General features: G+C 41.4%; 1 protein-coding gene across 4 annotated transcripts in view; it reads right to left on the bottom strand.

The window, feature by feature from the left end:
* The window catches only part of LOC135431192 (RNA-binding protein Musashi homolog Rbp6-like), a 199,385-nt gene that overhangs the window by 96,126 nt on the left and 77,952 nt on the right, over nucleotides 1-25,307 (bottom strand). For all 4 annotated transcript variants that reach the window (XM_064686165.1, XM_064686167.1, XM_064686166.1 and 1 more), the window contains 2 exons: nucleotides 10,896-10,980; nucleotides 7,953-7,994 (listed from right to left, as the gene is read on the bottom strand). In XM_064686165.1, coding sequence (XP_064542235.1) covers nucleotides 7,953-7,994; nucleotides 10,896-10,980 — 127 coding nt within the window. The remainder of the gene's footprint in view (nucleotides 1-7,952; nucleotides 7,995-10,895; nucleotides 10,981-25,307) is intronic.

The raw sequence follows: 25,307 nt of genomic DNA on the forward strand, positions 1-25,307 counted from the left end.
ACGATTGTTTCTATTCAAGCTATTTTGTATAAGTCGTAGCCTGATGCGGCAGGTTCTGATAGAAAGACGTATCCATGAAAAGTTTCATGAGTTATATTCTATTATTCATATTTATAACATGTGAAGAGAATAGTGAAGCTCATAAATGCTGCGTTTGCTCAAGATTTATTGAGAAACTACAAAGTTCTCCAAAAACTTACTTTTGCAATGATTTCCTTGCTAGATCCATATATAAGTAATTATAGTATAGTTAGTTATAGTTATATCACATACTAGTTATAGTTATATACATATATAGTTTTCCGACATTAATAAGATTTTCCTTTTATGTATGAAGCATAGTTAACGAGTAAATGCCAAGCTTGGTCAATATATTTTAAAATATAAGTTTTCCATGATTAATTTTGGACTTGTTACTAGAAAATTATATGAGAGTTATATGATCTAGTGCTCAGATCGGACTGATTATAACATATATATACCAACCACAAGAGTAAGTCGCACTTCTGCAAATAAATATACAGACAATCATGGCAATATCAACTCGATGTTGATACTAATCGTATGTATATATACTTAATGGAGTCAAAGATATCTCCTGCTATGCGTATCACATTCTATGACAAAACTATAATGCTCTACATAAGAGTATAAAACCAAAAAAAAAAAAGATGATAGTTGACGGCGGCAATGACAAGAACGAGAATGGACTTTGCGACTGGGGTTAAGGTTGGGGTTGGGGTTGGGGTTGGTTTTGGGGTTCAATGCTGAGGAGAAGGACAACCAGCAAACGCTGCAATTTTGCAATTTGATTATTTCGCAAAGCAATATATACATATATATAGTATATATGAAAGGCAAGAGTCAGGTGCAAATGATGTAGGGTGGAGGGGGCGGGGCGGTATAGTTGAGGGCAGCACCTGGCAACGTTTTTGGGGCATCTTCAAAAAACGAGTTGACGTTGGTGGCTGCCGTTTATTATGCGTAGCTCTGCACAACTTTTGCAAAGTAATAAAGCCACAAAAGTTCAACTTCAATTGAAATAAATTAATTTCAACATTCGGACTGACAGCGCCAACTAACTGACAATTACACACACCGCACACACACACACACACAGAGACGCACCACACACACACACACACACACACAGGCAGAGGCACAGCACGAGCTGAATAGCTGGGGCAGGAGCTGGAGACACATGCTCAGCGGTTGGCTCCGCTGCATGAAATAGTTGAGTAACTTTTCACTTTTATTCTCTATTCTCTGTTTTTTCTTTTTTTTTGGTTTGCTTTTTGCCTTTTGTTGTAAATGTAAAATAATAACGACAAAATTGCACTTTCAACTTTTGACTTTAGTTTTTTTTTTTTTTGGTAGTGGGCGGTGGATCGCTGCCTAGGCTGAGGCTGGCTTCTGTCTGTCTGTCCGTCTGTCGCTCTGAAGTGCCAGTGGGAAGCGCTATTGTCTGTGCAAAAGTTGAATTAATCACCCCGTCGCCCCCGCCACCCGCAGCATGCCGCGCAGCAGGCCAAGCTCAGGCCCAGGCCCAGGCCGAGGCCGAGGCAGTCTGCAACTGCAGTCAGACGCATACTTTCAACATAGTTTGGCTGCCTCAACGACTGTTTCATCTTGATTGATTACATATTTTACAAGTTATTGCACACAGCCACTAGGTGTAGGGTGTGCGTGTGTGTGTATGTGTGAGGGTCGGGGAGCGAGTGCAGCGGGAGTTGGCGTGAAGCACACGTATTTATTAGATTTATGGCTGAGTTTCAACATCTCCGTCTGTCTTCCTGTCTGTCCGTCCGTCTGTCTGTCTGTCTTTATGTGTGTATTGTAATGGATTCCGGCAAGTGTATTCATACAACTTTTAATGTATTGGAAATAACTAATATGTCTGCACTCTTCATTTTATTATGTTGCCATGCTCCTCGCGCAGCCGTGTGTTGTTGCAGTGCGTCTGTTGAAGGTAGTAAAAAGTAAAACTCATGTCGAAAGCGGTAAGCTGTGGCAATTGACTGAAACTGCCGGTTTAAATTAGAAAAGTTTGCACAATGTACACAAGATATACACAAGCACACACACACACAAACACACACATATACACACACACGCACACAGACAGAGAGCAGACATTCGAGCGTGTTAATTTAATGGCAACATGAGTGAGGCTTTCGCTTCTCTCTTATATGGCTGATATCTGTCATTTAGCCAGGTCCCCAAAATGTGCTTCATTATGACATGGTCATGCAATCGAAGCCACACACACAACACACACACACACTCACCGACAGGATTTGCGCCTTAATTGCATATATACTTTGCCCTTGCATACTTATGTGGCCAGAACTTTACGTTCGCCTCTGTTTTGTAATCTATTTTGAATTTTAAGCCCAATAGGCTTACAGATTCCATCACACAATCGATTATTTGACAGCTGCATTTGGCCAGTATTTAAACACATTCCCCATTTGTTGTTGCTGGCATCATTTTGAACAACTGTGGTTGCAGGCACCATTTGCCTGCCTCCGACTGCATTTGAGGAATGTTGCCAGGCAGACTTAATGTCAGTTAAATAATTGTCAGTTGTGTTGCAAACTGTCGCTTTGCAAACGCAAATTAAAATATATTATAAGCCAAGCACTCAAGAATATAGAGATATGTAACTATAGAACAATAGTTGGATTATTGGTTTGTACAATATTTCAAGTTCTTATGCCCTGAGCAAAAGTTCACAGGTTAATAGGCCACTTAAATTGTTATTTATTTTTTATAAATATTCTTAAAATGATGTTTAAGTGAGGCTCTTACGCGTCAGATAATAAGGGTATACACTTTGTATGCTTTTAACCAGCTTTTTCTAGATATAATATCCTTTAATAAAAATTCAAATTTGAAAAATAATTTTTCATTCACAAACTAAACACCTTTCTTTTCTTTTCTGTTATATGATTTAAGAACATTTTCATTTCTGTCAGCATATTTACAGCTGAGTTTTCTAAGTGAACCAGCATGAAGGTTCGAATCCTTGGCTAGCCCACGCTAGTGTGTGGATAGAGTATGCTATCATGCCAAGCTCTGTTAACTTTATCTTGTTCTTATATTAATTCAAATAATAGATAGTGTATATATAATGGACTAGAGGGTATACCCCGGCCTTGACAAAACTAGTGAAATATATAGAATATTTGAATTTTGACCAAGAATAATGTTGCCAGATTTAGATGCCAAATTGAGCAAGAGGCCAAACCATGAGCAAAGAGACAAAACTAGTAAAAACCGAAAGGATTCTGATCAAGTTATGAGGGTGGGAAATTTTGACCCATGTCTATATAGGATATTTGAGGGTATATTCCGTATATAATATAGGAGGGCCCACGTACCAAAATTCTTTTTAAGAACTCTTATAATCTTTGATTAATAAGGGATCATTGATCTTCATATTTATCAATATAAGTGAATTGGGCAGGACATCTAGATTCATACAGACAGAGAGATAGACTTAGCTCATCCTCTAGATCAAACACATATATACTTTATAATGTTTGAGAAGCTTTTTTCTCCCAACAACATACATTGGCCTAAGATATATGTCTGACATATATATAAAAATTCCCTTTTATCATGCCAAGTCTTTATTTGTTTTTAATAATCGCAACTCATCTACATTCCAGTATTTAGAGTTCCGTAAAACATGTTTCAAGATTTCAACGCTGCATAACAAACATTTGATTTCTTGCTTCCTGTGTGTGTGTGCGCGTGTGTGTGTGTGTGTGTTGGTGTTGGTGTGTGTGCAGGGAAATGCCGCTTACAAGCATTCATAAATCCTCACCAAGTTCAACGCGCGACAACTCTGCTGTCCGTACAGATTCCGTTTGTTTAGTTCAGTTGGTTTTTTTCTTTGTGTTCCTTTGGTCGTTTTTGTGCACATAGTTTTTTATAGCATACTTATGTGGGACAGCGGAGCGAAATCCATTTCACTTATCCCATGCACTTTTATGGCTTTGGCCACCAAAAATTTTGCACATTAAAGCGAACTTTTTAACATGACATATGTAAGCCAGTCGTCGCCCGTGCCCAGCTCCCCCGTGTAGCTGGGATTTGCGGTGCCACCCATTGGCCAAACACACAAGTTGCACAAATACACATTTCATATTCATAGTCTGAGAGCTTAAAAGCAAAGAAATTAACTTCACAAAAGTTTGCACAAACGTTGAAAACGAGTCGTCGACTCGTCGAGTTGTCGAATGCGACGACACACACGGCGTATGTGTAATATGTGAATATGAAAATGTGTTGCGCGCGCGTGTGTGAGTGTGTAACCCGTAGCCCAGAACACACCCTTGCACAAGGCCTACTCGAAATGTGCTTCGGCTGCGGCTCTCCACACTATTTTTGTGCTTAGTCGGCTCATCTGCATTTTATGGTCCAAAAATATCATCATCATTTTTTCGCATTTCATTATGTTCCCTCTCTCTCACTCTCTCTCTCTCTCTGTGTGTGTGGGGCAACATGCTAGCAGCTGAAAACTTAGCAGCCTCATTTAGTATGCTTCATTTCATTATATGGCTCGCTTCCCAATCCCCAGCTCCCCACAACTGTCGCCTGCCTATGACTACTTTAAAAATAAGAAAGAAAGCAAAAATGAAAAAAAAAAGCAGCTCTTAACTTTCGCTGCAACCGCAAACATTTTGGGCCACATTTTGTGGGCAATCCTTCTGCCTGGGCCTCCGACAAAACGGTGCGAGAAATTGTCCTCTCGTCAGTCGTTTTTTATATTATTTTTTTTTTTACATTTATTTCTCTTCTTCTACTTTTTTGCGCTTCTGATGTCGCATGCAATTTTTGTTTTTTTTTTGCGCTGCGTAGCAACTCCTTTGGGTCTGTCTCCACGCTGGGCGCTGCTTGTCCTGGCTGCCAGCCGGCCTGCCTTTCCCGTCCCGCCCATTTTGGCGCCCGCTAAGCTCATCTACAGCCTTCCGCCTCGTTGTTTGCACCCCTCTCCCGTCACTCATTTTTTTCTTCTCGTAATTTTCATAAGCAGCCGTTAGACGTTGGATTTATGTTTTTAAACGCCTTTTAATATGCGAGAGGATCTTCGCGCGCGCCCCAACAGAAAACAGAGCAGAGCAAAGCAGAACACAAAGCCACTTGCAAATGCCGCGTAGCCAGCCTCGTTGTCCTAGTCGCCTGCGTCCTTAGCCCAACCAGCCCCAGCCCCCCTCGCCCACCGCTTCCTCGCTCGACGCCCTTCGTCCTTGGCCTGGCTGTGCCTTACGTTGCGCGTTCCGTTGCGTGGCAGGGCGCAAATCCAGTGAGAATGCGTTTAAAAAAATATTATAATAATAACATTACGTAAATAATTGTTGGGCGCTCGGCGTCGGGAGGTGCGGCAGGACGCGGGTAAATGGCAACGGCAACACGCGCCGCAGGAATAGCTACGGAAATCAGCTGCGTGTTGATAAGCAAAGCGAGAGAGAGAGAGTGGAGAGAGAGAGAGATAGAGAGGAGAGAGAGGGTAAACTGAGGGACACTAAGAAGTTGCTGCCTACGGGTAGGTCCTGTTCTGCCTCAGGCTTTCGCACTTGGCGTGCGTGTGCGCGTAATATAGCTGTGCTTTGCGGTTAGTCGCAGCATCACGTTAAATCGAAAAGTATTTTAAAGCCGCATTAGTAAATACCCTTAGAATAATAACAGATAAGCTGACTGCAAGAGTATTATGGTTAAAGAAAAGTATTTTGAGATTCAACTTTAAAGAGATCATAAAACAAAATAGTTCAGAGCTATTTCAGCAGCTACGCCCAAAGCAAAGTTTAGTCTTAGAATTAGTTATATTAGTAAGATGTTATGGTATATTATCGTTTATTATAAGTTAAGTTTATTATCGTATGATTAACCTAATCCCAAATAGTAACTTTAAATCATAAGAGCTAAAGCTGTTGAGATTAAGGGCAGGCCGATTTTTTATAGTTTACTATGAACCGAACCTTAGCCCAAAAGTTTTAGATAAAAATTTAACTCAGCCGAATTAAGAAAATGTTAGACTTCAAATAAAAAACTTTAAATGAAGATCCAGCATCAAATTATAAACAACCTAGCTTCCAACCATTGCATTTATCTATCTATTATATATTGAGTAGATGACAAATTTGGTTGGAAATCAAATCTAGCCCGCAATTCATAAATGTGAATATATGAATGGCTTGTCATATTTTCCGCAGAGCGGGCAATTGTAAATTAAAAATTGAATAGATGCATTTAAATATGGAAAGCATTCACCAAACCACCAAAACTCTTGAAGCGAATCTAAGTGCTGGGAGTTTGTTTGAACTGTAAGGCAAAAATTTATTTTGCCCTGCGGCCCAAAACTAAAATTGGACTCAAACTTATTTAATTAGTAAAAAGTTTAATTTATAGAAATTCATAATTTATGAAATATTACTTTCATTCTTGGAAGACCTTACATATTTAGATTTGCCTTAATATTTAAACTACTTTTAAATCCCTCTTAAGTCTTGTATACTTTCGGATCTAATGCAATTGCACTCACTTTCCCATTTAACTGCTTTTCTAACACTGTTTTTTTCCAAAAATATCAAAGCTTCTTAACACTTAACCATAGCTTTATAAGCACAGAAAAGCTTATGTTATTTAAAATTCAAATTCTATAAATTTTTAAAATTTTTCTGCTTTTCCAACACTACTTATCCCCAATTTGATCGTTGTTTAACACTTAAGAACAGCTTGAAAACCACAAGAAAGATTTTGTTGATTAGAATTGAAATTAAATAAAATTTGACTACTTTACTATTTTTCCAACACTGTTAATTCCCAATTGCCTCGCTTCTTAACACTTAAGTACAGTTTTCAAAGCACAGAAAGGCTTTTGTTAATTAGAATTCCTTTTTTAAAATATATATAAAAGCTTTGTTGGCTTTTATTCCCAGTCTCTACATTTTATTCTAGGGAAATTGAAAACGTTTCGGATATAATTATAGTTTCCCATATTTTGCACAATATATTTATTAAGAGTATAATATGAAGGAACAGACTATCAAAGTAACTTTTTCAATGGCCACTTTATCCTCATATTTCTCATCATTTTTACTATATTATTATTATGAGTAAAATATATAAAAACAGACTATCAAAGTTTTCAATTGCCACTTTATCCTTCAACTACGATATACTTTGAATCATATTTATTTATTCAGCCAGTAGTTCTGTAGTTTTCCCCAACTTGTCTACGCAGTGCCATGAACAGTTTGGTTTCCTTTTCGGAAAGTATCGCTGAATATTCAAAATACCTTTGGGGCATATTCCCGTTACGCGTCATGCTTCACGCGTAACTCCCTTTTTTTTCGCTAGAGTATCTCGTGAAGGAGGGCGAAAAAAAAAGGCGCTACATAGATGAGGCACATTTGTAACTCTGTCTAACCGAGCGCAGTGGCAGGCAGCAAAATGTGCGTGTGGCATTTAGTAGGCAGTGACAGCGGCAGTGGCAGGGGCACAGATAAAGACGGAGGATGGTGGCAGAAGGAGGTCCTAAACGGGCACCCACACACACACACACGCACACCCATTGCTGTCGAAATTTTGTTGTCATCATCACTTTGCAGGCGAAACAACTGAAACTGATGGGAAGCAGGATGGGGGCTAGGCTTGGCGTTGGGGATGGGGTTTGCTGGAGATGGAGTTGAAGCCGTAGCCGTTGCTGCCTGTCAGCCACAAAGTTATCTGCCTGCCAGTTTTTTTTTGTCAGTAATATTGTTGTTGTTGCCATCTTCCGTTTTTAATTTCATCTGCCATTTGCTGCTACTTATGACACATCCTTTGCCCACAACCCGCCCAAGATGCTCCCTCAAGTGCTCAGCTTTTGCTCAAGCATTCGGTAAAAAAATAACAACTTTTTCTTCCTTTTTTTTTGTGGTAATATTTCTGTGGGTACTTACCTTGGGATGTGCACGTCGCGGAAAAGCTACTTTCGGGTCCACCTGCAAGCAGAAGAGAAAAAGTGAGTGAGAGTGAGTGAGAGAATGTGTGAGAGAGAGAGAGGGAGACAGCTGTAGAATGCGTAGCAAGGAAATCGTATGCTTAATGACATTTAAATGAAAAAGCATTTCGAGCAACTCTTCATATTAATAGCCGAGCATAAATCTTGCATAAGCCTGCATTGCGCATTAAGCGGGAATTACTCCTAGGGGATGCGCGGGATGGACAAAGGGGCGAGGGGGCGTCTGTGGGTGTCATGATGGTCTGCGGTATATGCTGAACTTGGAGCTGAGCACGCACGAATTAACGCATAACAAATTGCGCGTCCAGCGGAGAGCCCCGCAATCCGGCGGCGCCAATAAGCAGCGTCATTAAAAATAATTAAAAATCATAAAAATTCAATTTTAAGTGCTTTGCTTTGCCACTCATTTCGGCTCCTTCCTGTTACGCCAGCCCAGCGGGCTGCTCCCTAACACACACAGACACACACACACACACAGTGAGAGCGCTCGTCCTGACAGCTCACGGTAAGCCCCAAGGGGTCGGATTGCGGGGTGGGTGCGGTCTCCCTGGGGTCTCATTTTTGTACGCGCCCCCCAAAACTAAATCTTTTTGTGAAGTGACTTTGCGCTGCATTTAGCTGCAAGTGCGGGTAACTTAAGCCAATGCCGCAAATAAAATGGCAAATAAAATGAAGAGATATTGGCTAAGATAAATGCAGCTAGAGAATGGCGCGAGAGAGAGAGAGGGAGGGAGAGGGAGGGGGAGAGCGCGGCAACGCAATATCCTCTGGCGATAATAATTCGCACAGAAATTGTCACAGGACAGCAGCAAATGTTGACAGGACGGCAGTTTGCCGTGTTGATTTCCTGTGTGCAGCACGACAAAACAACAACAAACAACAACAACAACAACAAGAACAACAAACAGCAACAAGAACAAGAACAACGTTGCAGGGGCAGCCTGGCCTGGCGGGAAATTGATTTTTAGATTAAAATTAAAACTAATCAGCGCGGAGTGGCAAAAGTCGACGTCGACTTTTTGGTGAAATACATCAGACCGAAAAAGCGTAACGAAATGAAATGAAATGAATTCGCATCGTTTTCAGTTTTGGCCCTGCTGTGTGTGTGCAGCCAAACGGAAACACGAAACACTGTGCTACACACACACACACACACACGCACGCAAACAACCCACACACATGTGTGTGTGTGTGTGAGTGTGTGCGAACTGCAGTTGGTTTCGAAAAAAGTGATATAAATATACATATAAATGATGGCTGCGCATTTTATTTACAGTTGGCCAGCTGTGTTGCCATAAAAGAATGACCAACAAATACAGACAGACACAAACAGACACACAGACAGACACACACACACAGACAGCTAATTAAGCTAATGCCAATGTGGCGTATGCGTAATACGAGCTGCCTTCTGACAGCCTGTCTTCGCCAATTTTGGCCAATCCGGCTAATCAAAGCGAATTCATCAATGACATGCATTGCCCAGTGTTGGACAACGTTCAAGCTCCACTTGACTGTGCACTTTGAAACACACACACACACATATTTATGCGAGTCTGTGAACTGTAAAGTTAGCCTGGAGCAAATTTAAATCTTTCATTAGTTGCCCAAAAATCAACGGATTTTCATGATTTGTTAACTAGTAGATGAGCTGACTCGTGCATTTGCATTTGGAAATATTATATTTGCGAATTGCAATGTCAAAACTCATATTAATATGGTATTGTGTTGGGAAATTTCAGGCTCTAGGCTCCAGGTTAAGGCAAATACTAATATCTAAAAAAAGTGGATGAACATACAAAGCTATTTATAGCGCTCTCTAAATTTGAATATCCATAATTAAGTCAAAACTCCTGCGATTCTAATAAAGTATACACCTTTGGTCTGGCCTCTAGATTTTGAAAATATATTAATAAATTTAAAAACTCGTGTCCGAAAAAGTGGATAAAGAAAATTCGAAAGTAGGGATGAATGAAATACCTTGTCAAAATACATGCACTTTTAAGTAGTTATTTTCAGGATTATTCTTTTGAATTGAATGTCAATATTATAGTCTAAAATTTGGACTAGAACAAAGCCAAAAATAACTTTACATAAAGCAATTATTTAGCTTTTAAACCTTCCAAGCACATAAAAATCATTTTTGCTTTAGAGCTTTTCAAAACTTTGTCAAAACTTTAAAGGATAACATTTGGACGGAATATAATTTCACATAATTTCAAAAAGTCATTTTATTTTTTCTCTTTTTTGGCCTTGTGAAATCAAAAAAGTTTATAAATTGGCAAGCTCAATATTTAATTTTTAATCGCAGTTTATTAAAAAAGCACACAGAATGGCAAAGTGAAGCTGCTCATTTTGATGCTCGGGCACCACCAGCTGCACCACCCGCAGCACCACCCGCAGCACCACCCGCGTTGTAGTCGAGCACATCACGTAATTAAAAATTGTTTGGCTTTTAAAAAAATGCACGTTTTTGGCTAAAGCTTTCCATAGACAGGTTATTGTTTTCTGTCTTCTGCAGCTTTGAGTTTTTTTTTTTTCTGACGTGTTTTTCATGTTTTTTAACTTTTGTGATTTGCTGTTTTTGTTAGTTGCCTGTCATTGCTTTGAGTTTCTAATTGCTGTCAATAGAGAGGGAGCGCGAGAGGGGGCGAGGGAGAGAGGGAGAGGGAGTGCAAGCGAGAGACAGGAGGCAATTTATGAAGCGCGCGAGTTGCTTTGTGCAAATATTTTGCATAGCTGGTGAAGTTTTTTTCTATTTTGTTTCCCGCTGGGTTTGTTTGTCAAGAGTCGGGTTCGAGTTACGGATTGGTGGGTGCATATTCTTTTTTTTTCTTTTTTTTTTGGCAGTAGCATATGTGAGGTGTGTGGGGAGATTTACCTTTTTGCCATCCAGCTCGTGTGTGCCTTGGGTGAGTACCTTATCTACGCTATTTGGATCGCTGAATGTGACAAAGCCAAAGCCCCTGCAATAGAAAGAGAGAGAGAGAGAGGTGAGAGAGTGAGAGTGAGAGAGATGAAAGTAAATATCAACACGGTTAGACAAGTTGCTTAAATATTTGACAAGCAGCTCGATAAACCTGAACTCAACACAAACTCGGCAACTCGGCAAACTGGGAAACTGAAATTCAGCTACGGTACGAGGCAGCACGTGCGCCAATTAGAGGCTCAAATTACATCAAAAATATTGGCTAAGCAAGTCGAAGACTGACTTTCGTCGACTGCTCTTTGCCTAAACCATTTTGCCCAATTGCCAAGGCTCGAATGAGCTCGACTAATGCTCGACCTGAAAGACGCTTACAAGCCATTACACACACACACACGCACACACACACACACACACCCCAATATATACACACAGCCAGACAGGCTGCCTTCCCGTGTCGTGTTGTGATAAACTTATTCTTGTTAAATATTTAATTAAAATGCTTATTATCTCGCACTGCATTTTAATGAGTCTCCCATGCCCATGTACCAGCCAGAGCCAGAGCCAGAGCCAAAGACAACAAACCAGCTCACAGATTTTGGCTGTGCCACAACACACCAGCCAGCCCTCCCCCCTCTTGACTGTGTGTGCACGTTTATGTTTATTTGAGTTTTGCCACTTGGCAGCGACGCTTAACGATGCGCCAGGCGTTGCTGCTCCAGACTCCGTGCCTTCAGCTGGCACCGGCTCCGGCTCTGGCTCCAACTTCTTTGCCAGACACAGCAGCCACAACGCTCGTATTTGTCTTGCTCTTTTAGGCGCTGCACACACACACACACACACACACGTATCCAATCCAGCTAGAGGAGGTGGGACGGGGGTGAGCGGAAGCCTTAACCGCAAGCACAGACAGTAATTAACGACGATTCTATTGCAATTGTGGCGATTGTTATGGTTTTGATTATACCACTCCTCGCAGAGCCAAGCGGAACCGATGGCCAGCTACAGCTGCTCCTTGTCCACTTGGCTTTTTATTGCAGCAACTTTATACACAAATTGCTATGCAATAGCAACAACAACAACAACAACAGCAATTACAATGAGAGCTTGTTGCAAATTTATAAAAACAATTTGCATATGGAAAAGCTTCCCACACACACACACACACACACACACAATCGTTGCAGCTAAGCTTGAGCTCGGGCAACTGGAAATGGAATTGGATTTGGGTATTGGAAATGTGGGCGCTGTGCGTGCAGCCGTGCACCCGGCTCGGTGTTTTGGTACGTACTCGACACCGCCTGGCACATATTAAATAAACATTTCTCTTCGTATTTATAGACAAGCAATTTGTGCAAATGCATTGCGAAAAAGCGGCCTACGCCTATTAATATTGATTTAAATTGTTGACGGTGCGACGAGGCGGGGCAGTGCGGTGCGGGGGCTTAGCCTTTAGGTCATGTGGGTGGCACGCGCTGTTGAGTGGTGGGCGTGTCTCCACTCAAGTGGGTCACACAAAATTGCCAAACGGAAAGTGACACAAAGTTGAAGCCAGAGACTGCTGCAATGCCTCCTGCACTTATATGAGCAGACGTGCACCCCCCCCCCCCCCTTTCCCTTTCTCTATCTCCACTTCTCTGTCTCGCTCTCGCTCGCCTATTGTCTCTCACAAAGTGAAAAGCCACAAATTTAAAAGGCAAAACTCAAAAATAATGTGTCTCCTGTGTGCAATTTACTCACAAATTCAGATTCAATTTATGCAACTCGAGGCAAGGCAAGCGGCAGGCGCACCGAAAAACCCAGCGACAGCAGACAGCACCAGGATAACAACAGAATAAGGACGTGCATGCGTGTGTTTGTGTATGTGTGTGTGTGTGTGTGTTCTGTGCACAATAAAAAGCAAAATAACAACAAATAGCTATACAGCTACGATTATAAGATACCCTGTACGACAGATTCACAGAAAAGTTGCTGCATTTATAACTCCCATCGAAACATTTATCGAAGTGTGTGTGCAACAGCATGAAAAAAGCTTAAAAATGAACTTTTATGCAGTCGCATTTGTATACTCAAATACCTATTAAAGCTTTAAAGCTTCTTCTTCCACACATTAAGTAAAAGTTTCATTAATTTACAGTATATTTTCTATAACATACTTTCTTCCTGATTAACAATTTAAAAAAGATCTGAAAGCTTTTAACAAGCATTATTTTTTCAATTTAAATTACTATTCTAACTACTTAAGTTACTGGCTACAACTCTGATCTTCGCTTTACAACAGCTTTTGCACGCTATAACAACTTCAAAAGCTAAAAAAAGCTTTAGACAAGCTTAACTGCGCATTGATTGCATTAAAGCTGACTTAAAGCTCAAAGCTTAACTAACTTGTTAAAAGATAACGGTTATTCATCTCCTACATGTTATCTGCTCTACAGGAAGAAACTTTAAAAGTAAAAACTTGAGAGCTTTTAGCTTTAAGCTATTCGCTCAAAATCAATACTTTGATGTTTTACAAATTATCGTTCATGTAATGTTGTTTAAATATGAAACACAAAACTATTCTTGAAAGCTTCAAAGCTTTAGGCCAGCTGTCTTTGACTATGTGAGCACTGTTCAAGAACCTTAATAGTTTTTGCTTACTAAAATATTTCATACAATTTTAATCTTACTTCTTCTACTTAAAAATTACGGCTCAAGTGCAATTGTTTAACTAGCTTCCCACACTCAATGATCGTTTAAATGTTGAAAAGCTTTACACACGCTGAATGATATGAATAAAACTAACTCTCGACTAATTTATCTAAAAAATAACGGTTATCCTTCTCTTACTCTCGCTACTTCTGTGTTTCATATGAAAACATGGAACTTTAATAGTTTTTGCCTATAGGAAGCAAACGATTCCGCCAAAAGCTTAAGAGCCTTAGCTATGTAAGCTCCAAGCTTAGGATCTTCACTGCTATTGCTCACTTCTTGTATTTGTGAAGTTTCAGTCCAGTAAAGCTGTTTAACTTTGCCCCACTCTGCTTTTAAAGACTAAAAGCTGAGTGATATTTGATAAATGCAATTAAGCTGACTTAAAGCTTAAAGGTCGGTTAGCTCAAGCTTTTATTATACATATATATTTACACCTTATTGTTGCTTTTTCCATGAAATTTTTCATTATTCAAATGTACTTTTTTATCAGCTTTAAAGCTGCCTAATTAATCTGACAATTCAGCAAAGCTTAAAAGCAGACGGGCTGTCATCTCGAATAACCCTTTTACCCTCTTCGCATACAGGGTATTTAGTGTAACAAACAGAGACATGCAGACTAGAGGATCTAGAAACATGCAGCCCGAACTGGGCAGGTGGCGGGGTCGCCGACGTAGGTGGGCTGCCTGAAGCTGAAGCGGAGGCTGGGAGTGTACAGAGCAGCGGGGCAGCGGGGGCCGGAGCTGATGCTGAATATGGTTTGGTTTGCTTTGGTTAGCTTTGTTGCTGTTGCTGTTGTTGGTTCGTTGGATTGTTGCTTGTTGAATTTTATAAAGCCGTTTCAGAATGCTAATGAGCGCACGCACAAGCTGCCAAGGTAAGCAGCAGCTGTGGATGTGGATGCGGGCAACGGGCGGTTGAGCCGGGCAGGGAGGAGTAGGGTGGCGGGGGGGGGCAGCGTGGCAATCATGTAACACACACGCCGCAAACACGTACCAGCTACGAGCCAGCCTCAAGAGTCGTCGCTGCCGCCGCTGCTGCCACCGTCGCCGTCGCCTCAGTGTTGCAAGGAAGCAACATAAAAGTCTTATTTGAATTGCCTTGCAGAGCTTGAGAAAGTTTCATAGTCGCAGATCCTTGTTGTTGCTACAGTTGTTGTTTGCATTATTGTTGTTGTTCTTGCTGATGCTATTGCTGGCTTACGCACAATTTAGCAAAACAACTTGCATGTATTTAGCCTATGGGTTTGCCTGAGTCGCCATCTGAGCATGTGTGTGCTTGTGTCTTTGTGCAGCAGTTGGGGTCCTGTCTCTGGCAGCGTCTTGGATTACCGTAAATAATCTAACTAAATGAGTTACCAAACGGTCAAAGTTCAGTCGAGGTGTTGCCAAAAGGCGTCCTCCAGCCCAGCAGCAGCATTTCGGTTAGTGAATATGTGTTGCAAAACTAAACTTAAGATAAGCGCCAGGATCCACCTACTACTCCCCTTTACCCGGCCAGCCCGAGAAAAACAAACACATCCAGGACTTGACTAGTTAATGCTTACGTAGCTGGCAGGCAAACTGAATACGATATTTGAGCACTACATATGTCCAGTAAGCATGATAATGTGCCCTTAAAGACTGCGCACGGTAAGCACATTCACCATACTGATACTAGATTAGCCTCAAAATGTCCCAAAGGACTCTTAACTATATGGCAACGGTGCATGCCTCTCGAATAAGTTACGCATGCTACATACACAAAATAGTTTAAAGGAAACATATTTATTGCCCACACATGCTTCCAGCCTTAGATAGCTGTAGGTATTAGAATTGGGGAATTCCAGAAGAATCTTAAGAATTAAATCAGAGTCTAGGGTACTTAAAATGGACAGGACTAATTAACGTTCAAGGCTGTAAACAGCTTACGAGACGAACACGTTGGAGTCTAGAATTCCCATTTGCTTTTTACTAAGAGCCGAGAAGACCTCGTTCATACAAACATTTTGAAACTTTCTAGAATGTATTTAATTATATAACCAGAAATCATAAAACTAACAGAAAACTGATTGCGATGAAAGTAACCTAAACTAAAGCTCTATGCCAAAAATATTACACTAGCTCAACACACAACAAACAATAACTGAACTGACCTAGCCGAAAAATGCAATCTATGAGAATCGCAAAGAGAGGCGGCGGCAGCAGCAGCAGCAGCAGCAACAAATGACGCCTGCTCGCATTGATGAGTGCGCGCAAGAGTGTTTTATGTACAATGTACTGTTTATTGTCGCCATTTGTTGCAGCAGTCGCCTGTCAAGGCTGCACGAAGAACATTAATGGCAGCCGCAAGTCATGCCCTCAACCTTAACTAAAACTTGGAACTGGCAGCTACAAGCACGAAGGCAGGCAGGCAAGGCAGGCAGGCAAGGCAGGCAGGCAGGCAGGCAGGCAGGCAGGCAGCACGACGAGCAAAGTAGCTGACGGCTAACAAAACTTTCAATCCACTGCGAGAAAGAGAGACGCAGTCGAACTAACATCAGCAGCAGGATGATGGCGCTGGAGGTGCCAGGACAACGCGACGCATATTCAAATGACTTTTTCGTGTAAAAATTCAGAACAAAACAAAAGCGCCCAAAGAATTGCAAAGGAATGCAACTCAAGATGAGCCGAGAGCAGAGAGAGAGAGAGGGTATGTTGCCAGAGAGAATAGGGGAGACTGACTGAGTGTCGTCTTGAGGGTGGGCGGCGGCTGAAACTGAATTCGACTGGTACAGGCGGGGGAAGGGGGAGGTGCGCGAGGGCACTTCTAAGCTTTGGCTACAGTCAACGTCAATCCCGAGCGCACTAACAAGCACTTGCAGCTTGCCACGACGAGGCCCAAGACGCTGCCTGGCGACTCTTGGCGACAACGTCGACGACGACGACGATGCTTTTGTGGTGCTTCCTACCGTGTTTTGTTTTTTCTTTCTTTTTTTTTTGTTGTATTTTTTGCTGACCCCGCCCGCCCGGACCGCCGTCTATGCAGCTGAGGCTGCTGTCGTGTGAAGTGGGGCCGCGTGCATGAAACTTTCACAAGTGGCTTCCTGCCTTGCTGCCCGTGCTAGCACTTTATAAGCCTATGGCTCACGCCCACGCCCATTTTGCACGTTTTTATGTGCCTTTGTCTTGTTTCGTTGTCGTCGTCGTCGTCGCTGTCGTCGCTTTCCTGGGCACCAAAATGCATCCTTGAACACGCACACTTAACTGGGCCTGCGTGAGTGCCAAGCTGCTCTGGCAGTTGAGCTACTCAAAAGCCTCCAGCTCCCCCAACCCCAACCCCAACCCGAGCAAAGACCAAAGTCGGGTAACCGCCTCCAAGTCGGACGCGTTCTCAAGAGGCGACGCTCTAGCCAGGACTTAAACTGGGGCTGGTGCGTGCCCTTGCGTTGATATGACAGGCAACCAGCCAGTCCTCGACTATGGCTATCTATGCGGCTCGTTTGGTAATTTGATTAATCCAGCGAAAAAGAAAAGACGGCCATTCGATGTTGTTGCAAGGGGTTGCCACTGCCGCTAGGGCTAAATATTTAAATGGCCCGGCCATTATGAAAATTTATCGATTTAGTGACAGTTTAAGGACACACATTATGGCGCCCATTTGTTATGTTTTTATGGTTCGTATGCCTGCTGCTAATGTCAATTTTGAGTGTTGCCTTCTTTTGTGACGCGGCGCAGACATTAAATTCGCCTCTCTCTCACTTTTTTTTTTCTCGTCTTTTGTTATTGCCCAGCCCTGGCAAGAGGTGCTGGGCGGTGGGCGGGCGGGGCACATCATTTAGTTGGCCCAACGACGAAAAGGTAACTTTATTTTATAATTCATTTTATTATTATTATTATGTAAAAGTGCTGCGGCAAAGCAATTACAATGGAGTGAGGCGGGCTCGTAAAAAATAAACATAACAAGCAACAACAATGCAGCAGGGCTAACCCGACTATTAAATGCCCTGCATTTAATTTGATTTGCATTCAAAAAGATGATTCATGATGAAAATAAAATTAAAGATTATTTACAAAATTATTTATAGACATTTCTGAGACGTAGAAGAAACACGTTTCTTTCAAGGCTATTAATACATAATGTGCTTGAAGAAATTACCCGGCATTGCACGGCTCAAATGAGCAATATTTAAAATAAAAGTGATTATGAATTAATTTGTTCAATTTTCGCAAACAAAAAGCTACACAAATTGCCAACACACGACTTTGCAGCACTTTTTATATTGTGCTCCGTCTTAAAGGGGCTTTGACCCTCAACTTTCTACTCAGAGATTTGACGAAGCGCAATGCAAACGATTTCTTGTGCTGTTTACCAAAATTGTTGTAAATTTTGATAATTTGTTCTTATATTTTCTTGTATTATTTAACAATACTCCAAACTTTCGACATAAGATATAACTTATATATATTTATTTTCAAACCTTCAGCCTTTGCGCTGCGACAGATACTGTACTCCAGGACAAACGCAATATACCCCTGCGACGCTGGACATAAAATGTGAATTGCTGGGCATACGAGTATTTGTACTTTTCGGGGGATTTCTTTATAAAACTCTCGGTGTTGAAGAACCGGCAAAAATACAAACATAAAATGCGCATAAAAACGCGCAGAAAGCGCATGAAATAATCAACAGCAACACACACAATGCTGCGAGCTGATGGGTAGCACGGGTGACCAGGACAGGGGGGAGGGGGTTGGTCCATTGGGTGTTGTGGATGGGGCAGAGCAGGTTGCTATTGCCGCTTGTAATGCTGCCACATATGAGAGTGCACACACACATGCGAGTTGACAACATCCGAGTGTGCGACTGACATCTCAACAACAGCGGCAACAAACAAGAGCGTAGCGATTCCTGGGCAACAGGAGAGCAGGGCTTTTGTAGGCGGGGAGGGGGTGGTGCAACGGGCGGCCGTCCTAATGGTCTTTGGCTTCGTTTGTTGCTGCTGGTGCGGCTGACTGATGTTTGCCACAGCCAACGCCATAATTAATGATGAAAAATTGCTACACACTCGCACACACAAGCACACACACAATTGGTCACATAACATATGCAGTTGAGCTGCGCTGAGAGTGGGAAAAAAAACAAAAAAATATATATATGTATATGTATATGTATATGTATATATAAACCCATTTGGTATTGTGCTGCAAATTAACATGAAAAGGGCAAAGCGGCGTTGCCAAAACAGCCGTCGACCAGTTGTCGAGTGGTCAAGTGTGATCCAAAAGCCAGCAGCGGGAGTGGGAGCAGGAGCAGCAGGCAGCAGGAGCAGCAGACGGAGGCTGAGGCGGATAAAGGTCAACTGCTGGCCGGCTGCTGGAGGGGCCGCATGACAAACACAAGTGAGCCACTAAAGCGTCGTGGGGACGTGGGATTGGGGCGATTAAATTGAGTTAATTATGGCCACGTTTTTGGATTGTGCTGTGGTAAGTGTAATGAGTGATTTGAAGCTGACAGCCAGTCAGGGGGGGAGGAAGGGGGAGTCCGGGGTAGAAGGCGCCTTGCCTTGTGATGAGAGCCAGCAGCCTACGTATACAAGGCTCATAAATAACATTTAAGTGCCGGGGGGGTGGGAAATTAAAGTTATCCCAAATGCAAAGCAAAGCGTTTGGCATTTAATCAAACGGATGATAAATGAAAATACCACAAGCGAAAGTAAATAGAGAATATTGCAATTATGCGCTTGTGAAATGCAACGTTTTGTAATTGCAAAATCATTTTCCAGACCATGCACTGTAAATTTGCTAAGCTATTTGCCTCGTTTCAAACTCACAATGACACTGGCAGCAAGTGTAAGCCACATTTTTGATTAATCTTGGAGAAGTTTAATTGACACAGCTTGCAAAAGTAACCTGTACATGTTCTCTCTCTATCAAAAAGTTGCTAAAGAGCTTGCAAAAGCAACCTGTTTATTGTCTGCCGTAAATCAAAATCTTCTAAAAGCTCTTTGCTGGCTGCCAATTTTTAACTATCGATTAAAGCTATAAATGAAAGCTATATTTCTGATTAATTTTCGAGAAGTAAAAGTTGGCAGAGCTTGCAAAAACTACCTGTTCATGATCTCTGCTTATCTAAAAGCTGCGAAAGCTCTCCCCTGGCTGACACATTAAAGCTTTTAATGGCATTTGAATAATTGATTAACCTTTAAGCAATTGCTCAATTGAAGCTCTATTCTCTATTTACGTTAAATTTTAATAGTCTTTGAATATCAGCTCCCAAAGCTTTCTCTAAGCTGTTACTATTCTGGTTTACGCCGAAAAGAAATACTTTAAAAGCTTTTCGTAAGATCGATTCCAATTAAAGCTCACTGTTAGCTTAAAGCTTTCGCAATTTTGTTCTCGCCCCAAACACAACTTGTTCAGCTTTTATCGTTGGTCTCCACTATCCGATTTCAACACATCTATTTATGACTTTTAACTTTAACATCAGCAATCTGTACCTAATGTAAAACACTTCAGGCACACACAGACACATATATTCGCATCAGAGCTCTAGAAAGCATAGCAGACTGTAAATGTTTATAGATTCTAAACAGTTAATGGTTTTCAAAGTGTTTCGTGTTGTGTTTACTCTTCGACAAGGACTTCTTATCTAAGACCCATTAAATTTATGTGCCGCATTGTGCACCAAATGTGGTTCTGAGTTATATCGCCGTCTCCGATACAGATCCAGGTAAATTTATATACACACATATATATATAAAACATGCGCTGAGCGTCCAGCAAATAAATAAAAATAACATTTTTGGCGCGTGTAGGAAAAAACGAAAGGCAACGAGCAGCTGGCTGTTGCGGGTATAGCCGACAATTGAATACTCTGCCTGAGAGCAAGAATAAGGTTACATGTTTATACGTATTGCAGGAGTCTTGATATGAGAACTTGGGTAATACAACATGAGTACAATAAACAAATCTATGTTCTTGGGAGGTGCGTCTCAACCAAGACTGCAATCTTTTTTTTTTACGTACCAAACCTTTAAGCAGAATTGTTGCCCAAATAACAACGAAACAGAACCTCGAAATAAACCCGAACTCGAATTTTTAAATATAAAACTTTTAAGCCCTTTCCAGCACCAAGCATAAAAGTCTGGCCTCCAATCATTGCATTTATTTAACCATATTTGGTGAATGACAATTTGGAGTAGACATCTAATGTAGCCCGCGAATTCTATAAGAAAATATCGAAGATATGCAATATTCTCAGTAGAACGGGCAAAATGCACATTTAAAATTCAATTTTTCTATCAACATTTAGAGAACAGTTCACAAACCTAAGCTTAAGTCAAAAACATAGGATTATGAATATCCAGTTACACGAACTGCAATACAAGGCGGAAAGTGGGTTCGAACCACTGACCTTTCTTTTTTAGGTTTTTGCTGCCGTGTTCTCAAATACTTGCTGTACATATACTTATTATCATTTGAAGTCAGTTTTATTCATTTTCACCTCATATCAATCAGCTGCAGGTGAATTTTAAACTTCCCAGCTGAAGCCACGCCTCCATGAAAGTGAACCATTTCAAAGTAAATTGTATTCACGCCTTTCTACTTTTCGGCAGGTAGCCAAAAAGTTTGTTATGCTCGCGTTGCAAGCTGAATGACAAATGTTAAGTGCCTTGCCCCCGAAAAGCGAGGGCATAAACATTAACAAGAGAAAGAAAAATTTAACTTAATTGCCATGCACAAAAAATGCGTGAGGTGGCAAACGGCAGGCGTGCCACCGCACCCCGCCCATCACCCACCGCCCACAAGCCTGGCAGTCATAAAGGGGTGTTATATTTGTTGTTGTTGTTGTTTGTGTTGTTGTTGCTGTTGCTACACGGCGTATTTGTGGGCTTGCTTGTGGTTGTTGGCTCCGGCTACCCGCCGCCGTCTCCGTCTCCGGCTGCGGCTCCGGGTCTGCATTGGGCGTGCGTGCGCCCCGCGATATAATTTATGTTTCAATAACTTTCGAAACTCATTGAAAAGTCGCTTATGTTTGCTTCAATGGTGGCAGGCAACAGCAGCAGCAACAGCAACAACAACAACAATGCTCATGAGAAGAATGTTAAAAGTACAACAATAAATTGTTTGGATTTACTTATAGTACTGAGGGAGGGGCGGGAATGGGGGTGGGGGGAGGTGGGGTCGTACGCGCTCGCTTCTACAGCTGCCATTTGCCATTTTACTCAATTTTTATTGTTGTTGCACTTCAGCGACCCGCTTTGTCTTTGCTGCCGCAACAACAACAACAACAACAACAACAACAACAGCAACTCGCTTAAGTTGCAAAAGTTTTGCTATTTTTTGTACACAATTTTACCCAACCACGCCCCCTAGCCCCCGAGCCAACCCCCTGAACCCAAGCGATCTAATGCTTTGCTGAATGTGTTTTGTTTGCCATTTGCTTTGGTTCTGTGCGCTGCTTTTTTGCTTCTTTTTTTTTGTTCCTGTTGTTATTTATTCTATTTTTTATTTTGTTTTTCTGTTGTTTTTTGCTGTTTTCATTTTGTGCTTTTAAATTTATTTGCAAGTTTTCTAATTTGTACTTCACTCCATTTTATTGTAATATACAATCTCATTTGCACAAGGCACGAGAGCTGTGTGTGTGTGGGGCATGTATCTCAATCTATCTGCCTGGTTGTAGTATCTAAACCAGCAACAGGCAACAGAGAAAGATAGAGAGAGGGAGAGAGAGGTAGAGAGAGAGAGAGAGAGGGAGCGGGGGGCATGTCGCCTACGCGCATGCAATGCTTTCTTTGCCAGCGGTAAAATGTCTGCCCTGGTGCGCATATTTATTAACCGCACTGTTGACTCTCGCTGCGGCGCCACCAGCAACAGCAACAACAACAACAACATTAGCAACAGCAACAAGAACTTTGTGTGCAGCTTGTTGCTGCTGGTCTCAGTTTGAATTTTGTTGTCGCACCTTTTCAGGAATTCTGTTTACATTTATTACTTTGCGCAAGTTTAAGTGAAAAATTTCCATAAACATTCTTTTAAGCGACATAAAGTTTTTATTAAATTTTGCTAGAAATCCCTGACACGATGATATCAGCAGCGACATCAACGACAACGACAACGACAACGGCAACGGCAACAAATAGAGCTGCGGAATTTACAACTAGCAGGGCCTTAGATTTTCAACGACCCGCTGATTCTGGCTCCGGCTCCGGCTCTGCCTTGTTGTCCCAGGCGCAGGTCCTTGCTGCCGCCTGCTGTTAAGACAGCAGCCTGCCTGTTGGAATCAGTGGAGTTGTTACTGTTGTCGCTGCCGCTGCCGCTGCTGCTGCTGCACGCAGTTCATAAAAATTTTGCCAGCCAACGTGACATGCACAAAGGCAAAGGACACGTGGCAGCAGCAGCAGCAGCAGCAGAAGGAGCAGCAGCAGGACTCGCTGTAGAATGTGGCATAAAGTTTGCCCGGCAGCGTGGCGCTTGTTAACCTGAGCCGTCTGTCGCGCGACCCCTTTTCAGCCCACTTTCACAGCACATTAGACGAAATTCAATTAAAACAAGGATATATTTCGCAATTTGGCATACCAGTGTGCCAGTTCTTTAGCTGGAGACAAAAAGAATGCGCTTAACTTTGGCACGCGCTGCGCTAAGCGTGTGTTAACATTGCGCGTACGCCGCGTGGGACGCCTATAAAATTAATTTAACTGGCACGCACACCCACACACACCCACCCACACACACACACACAAACGCACGTATTAAGTTACGCGCTAGTTTATAAGCTGTCAATTTTGTTGCTTCTGATGTTGCAGCTGATTATCGCAGCTCAAATTCAATTGCAATTGACTCATTAAACGCCGCTCATTATTCAGCGCGTCCGCAGAAACCAGCTAATTTACGTTAAGCATTTTTGAATACGCTCAAAAAATGGCATACAGCCAGGCTGGGGGCGTGGCTGTGGTGCAGGTGGCTGATGCAGCCAGCCAAAAGCTGATCGAAACCGCAACAAATGACAAACGATTCGAATAAACACACAACACACGCACACTGCAGCCGGAGGAAGGTAGAGGCGGGGGGGAGGTTGGTTTTGGAAAAGAGGAAAAATAGCAAACACATACATACACACACTGCACACACATATATCATGTGGAATGTAAAGCAGGCAAAAAAAAAATAACAACAAGAAGGAAAATCAATGAAAATGAAAACCAATTAGCGGTTAACCAAACTGTTCAAATTTGGAAATGGATGCAGTCGCGCATGGCCATAAACAACAACAACAACAGCAGGCAGCACAACAACAACAACCAGAACAACAACAAGAGCAGCAGCTATGGAAATTGTAGTCGAAAGAGCAGCCCTAACAAGCGTCAATAACAGAGAGCTGAAAAGGTAAACGCGGTCACCGAGATTTACCAGAATAATAATCAAAGTCTGGTCAGAGCCAAACGCCTGCCATGAGAACAATTACAAAAGAGTTTCAATATATGATTTTAATTTGAAAATGCGGGCATAGAAATCGATCCGACCTGCTCAACTTGTTAGCCACAAGCGAAAGAGTATACATGCCACATATTCGCTGCTAGTTAGCTAGAAATGCAGCCTTAATGTTCCCAGATATGACTTCACCTGGCTTTGATGCCAAGTTTTGTTGTAATTAATCAAGCTAGCAGTTAACAGGAAAGTCTGTTGTCTATGGAAGCGGCAGGTTCTTAATAAATATATGAGTAAATGTACATGGATTGGTTCAGGTTAAGGTTCGACTGAAATCTAGTGTGAGCTATGCAAAATTATTGAAATTTCGGCTTCCAGGCGTTTCGGTATAAAATTGGTTTGCAGTCTTACCAAGAATTAACACAGTTAACTAGTTACGAGTACTTTAAGGGCTCTGATTATTTCCAGTTGGTCTACTGTGCATTCTCCTAGTATCCAAATTGATTAATCATATATTAATTATATTAAAATATATTATAAAATATATATTATACCCTGTACCCATTGAAATCGAGTAAAGAAAGTTATTATAAACTTATTTGAAAAAAGGGACATATTCAGACCTATATATATTATCGGCTCAAGCCAAATCAATTGGAAATGTATGTTCTCGCATATGTGTGTTAAGTTTATCCTAAATTAAAAACAAAAACAATTAAGTTTTGATAATGTCAATTAAATTATCGATAACAGCGATTAAGTAATCGATATAATCGATTAAACGGTAGATAACATCGATTAAAATATCGATTTCAGCGATTAACTTATCGGTAACATCGATTAAATTATCGATCTAAGCAATAACATGATATTTAACAGCGATTAAATGTATCAATAACATCAATTAAGTTATCGATACAATCAATTATTTAATATTTGCAACCCATATTTTCTGATAAATAAATAAAAACTTAATTTAGGAGATTTACCCATGGATACCTTTCACGAGAGTTAAAATTTGTAAGCTTAAAGAAATACATTTTGATATGAAAATGAGTTATTTCACAATGTGTTCAGCTCATTTGAATTCTTTTTCATTTCATATTTTCAATTTTCTGCAGAAATGTCCAAGAGCATAAACGTTAAATATAATCAGATATTCTGGAAAATCTCACCCCACACAGACTACCGAAAGAGAACAATACACAAATTTCTTGCTCACTTTAGAGAATCAGCCGAGAGCCCCCAAATAAAGCTCTTTGCTCGTAATTTACTCAGCGCATTTGCT

Source organism: Drosophila montana, unplaced genomic scaffold (genome assembly GCF_035044405.1).
Source record: "Drosophila montana isolate Dmon_TW-CO22-7 unplaced genomic scaffold, ASM3504440v1 contig_3175_1, whole genome shotgun sequence".
Lineage (NCBI taxonomy): Eukaryota > Metazoa > Arthropoda > Insecta > Diptera > Drosophilidae > Drosophila > Drosophila montana.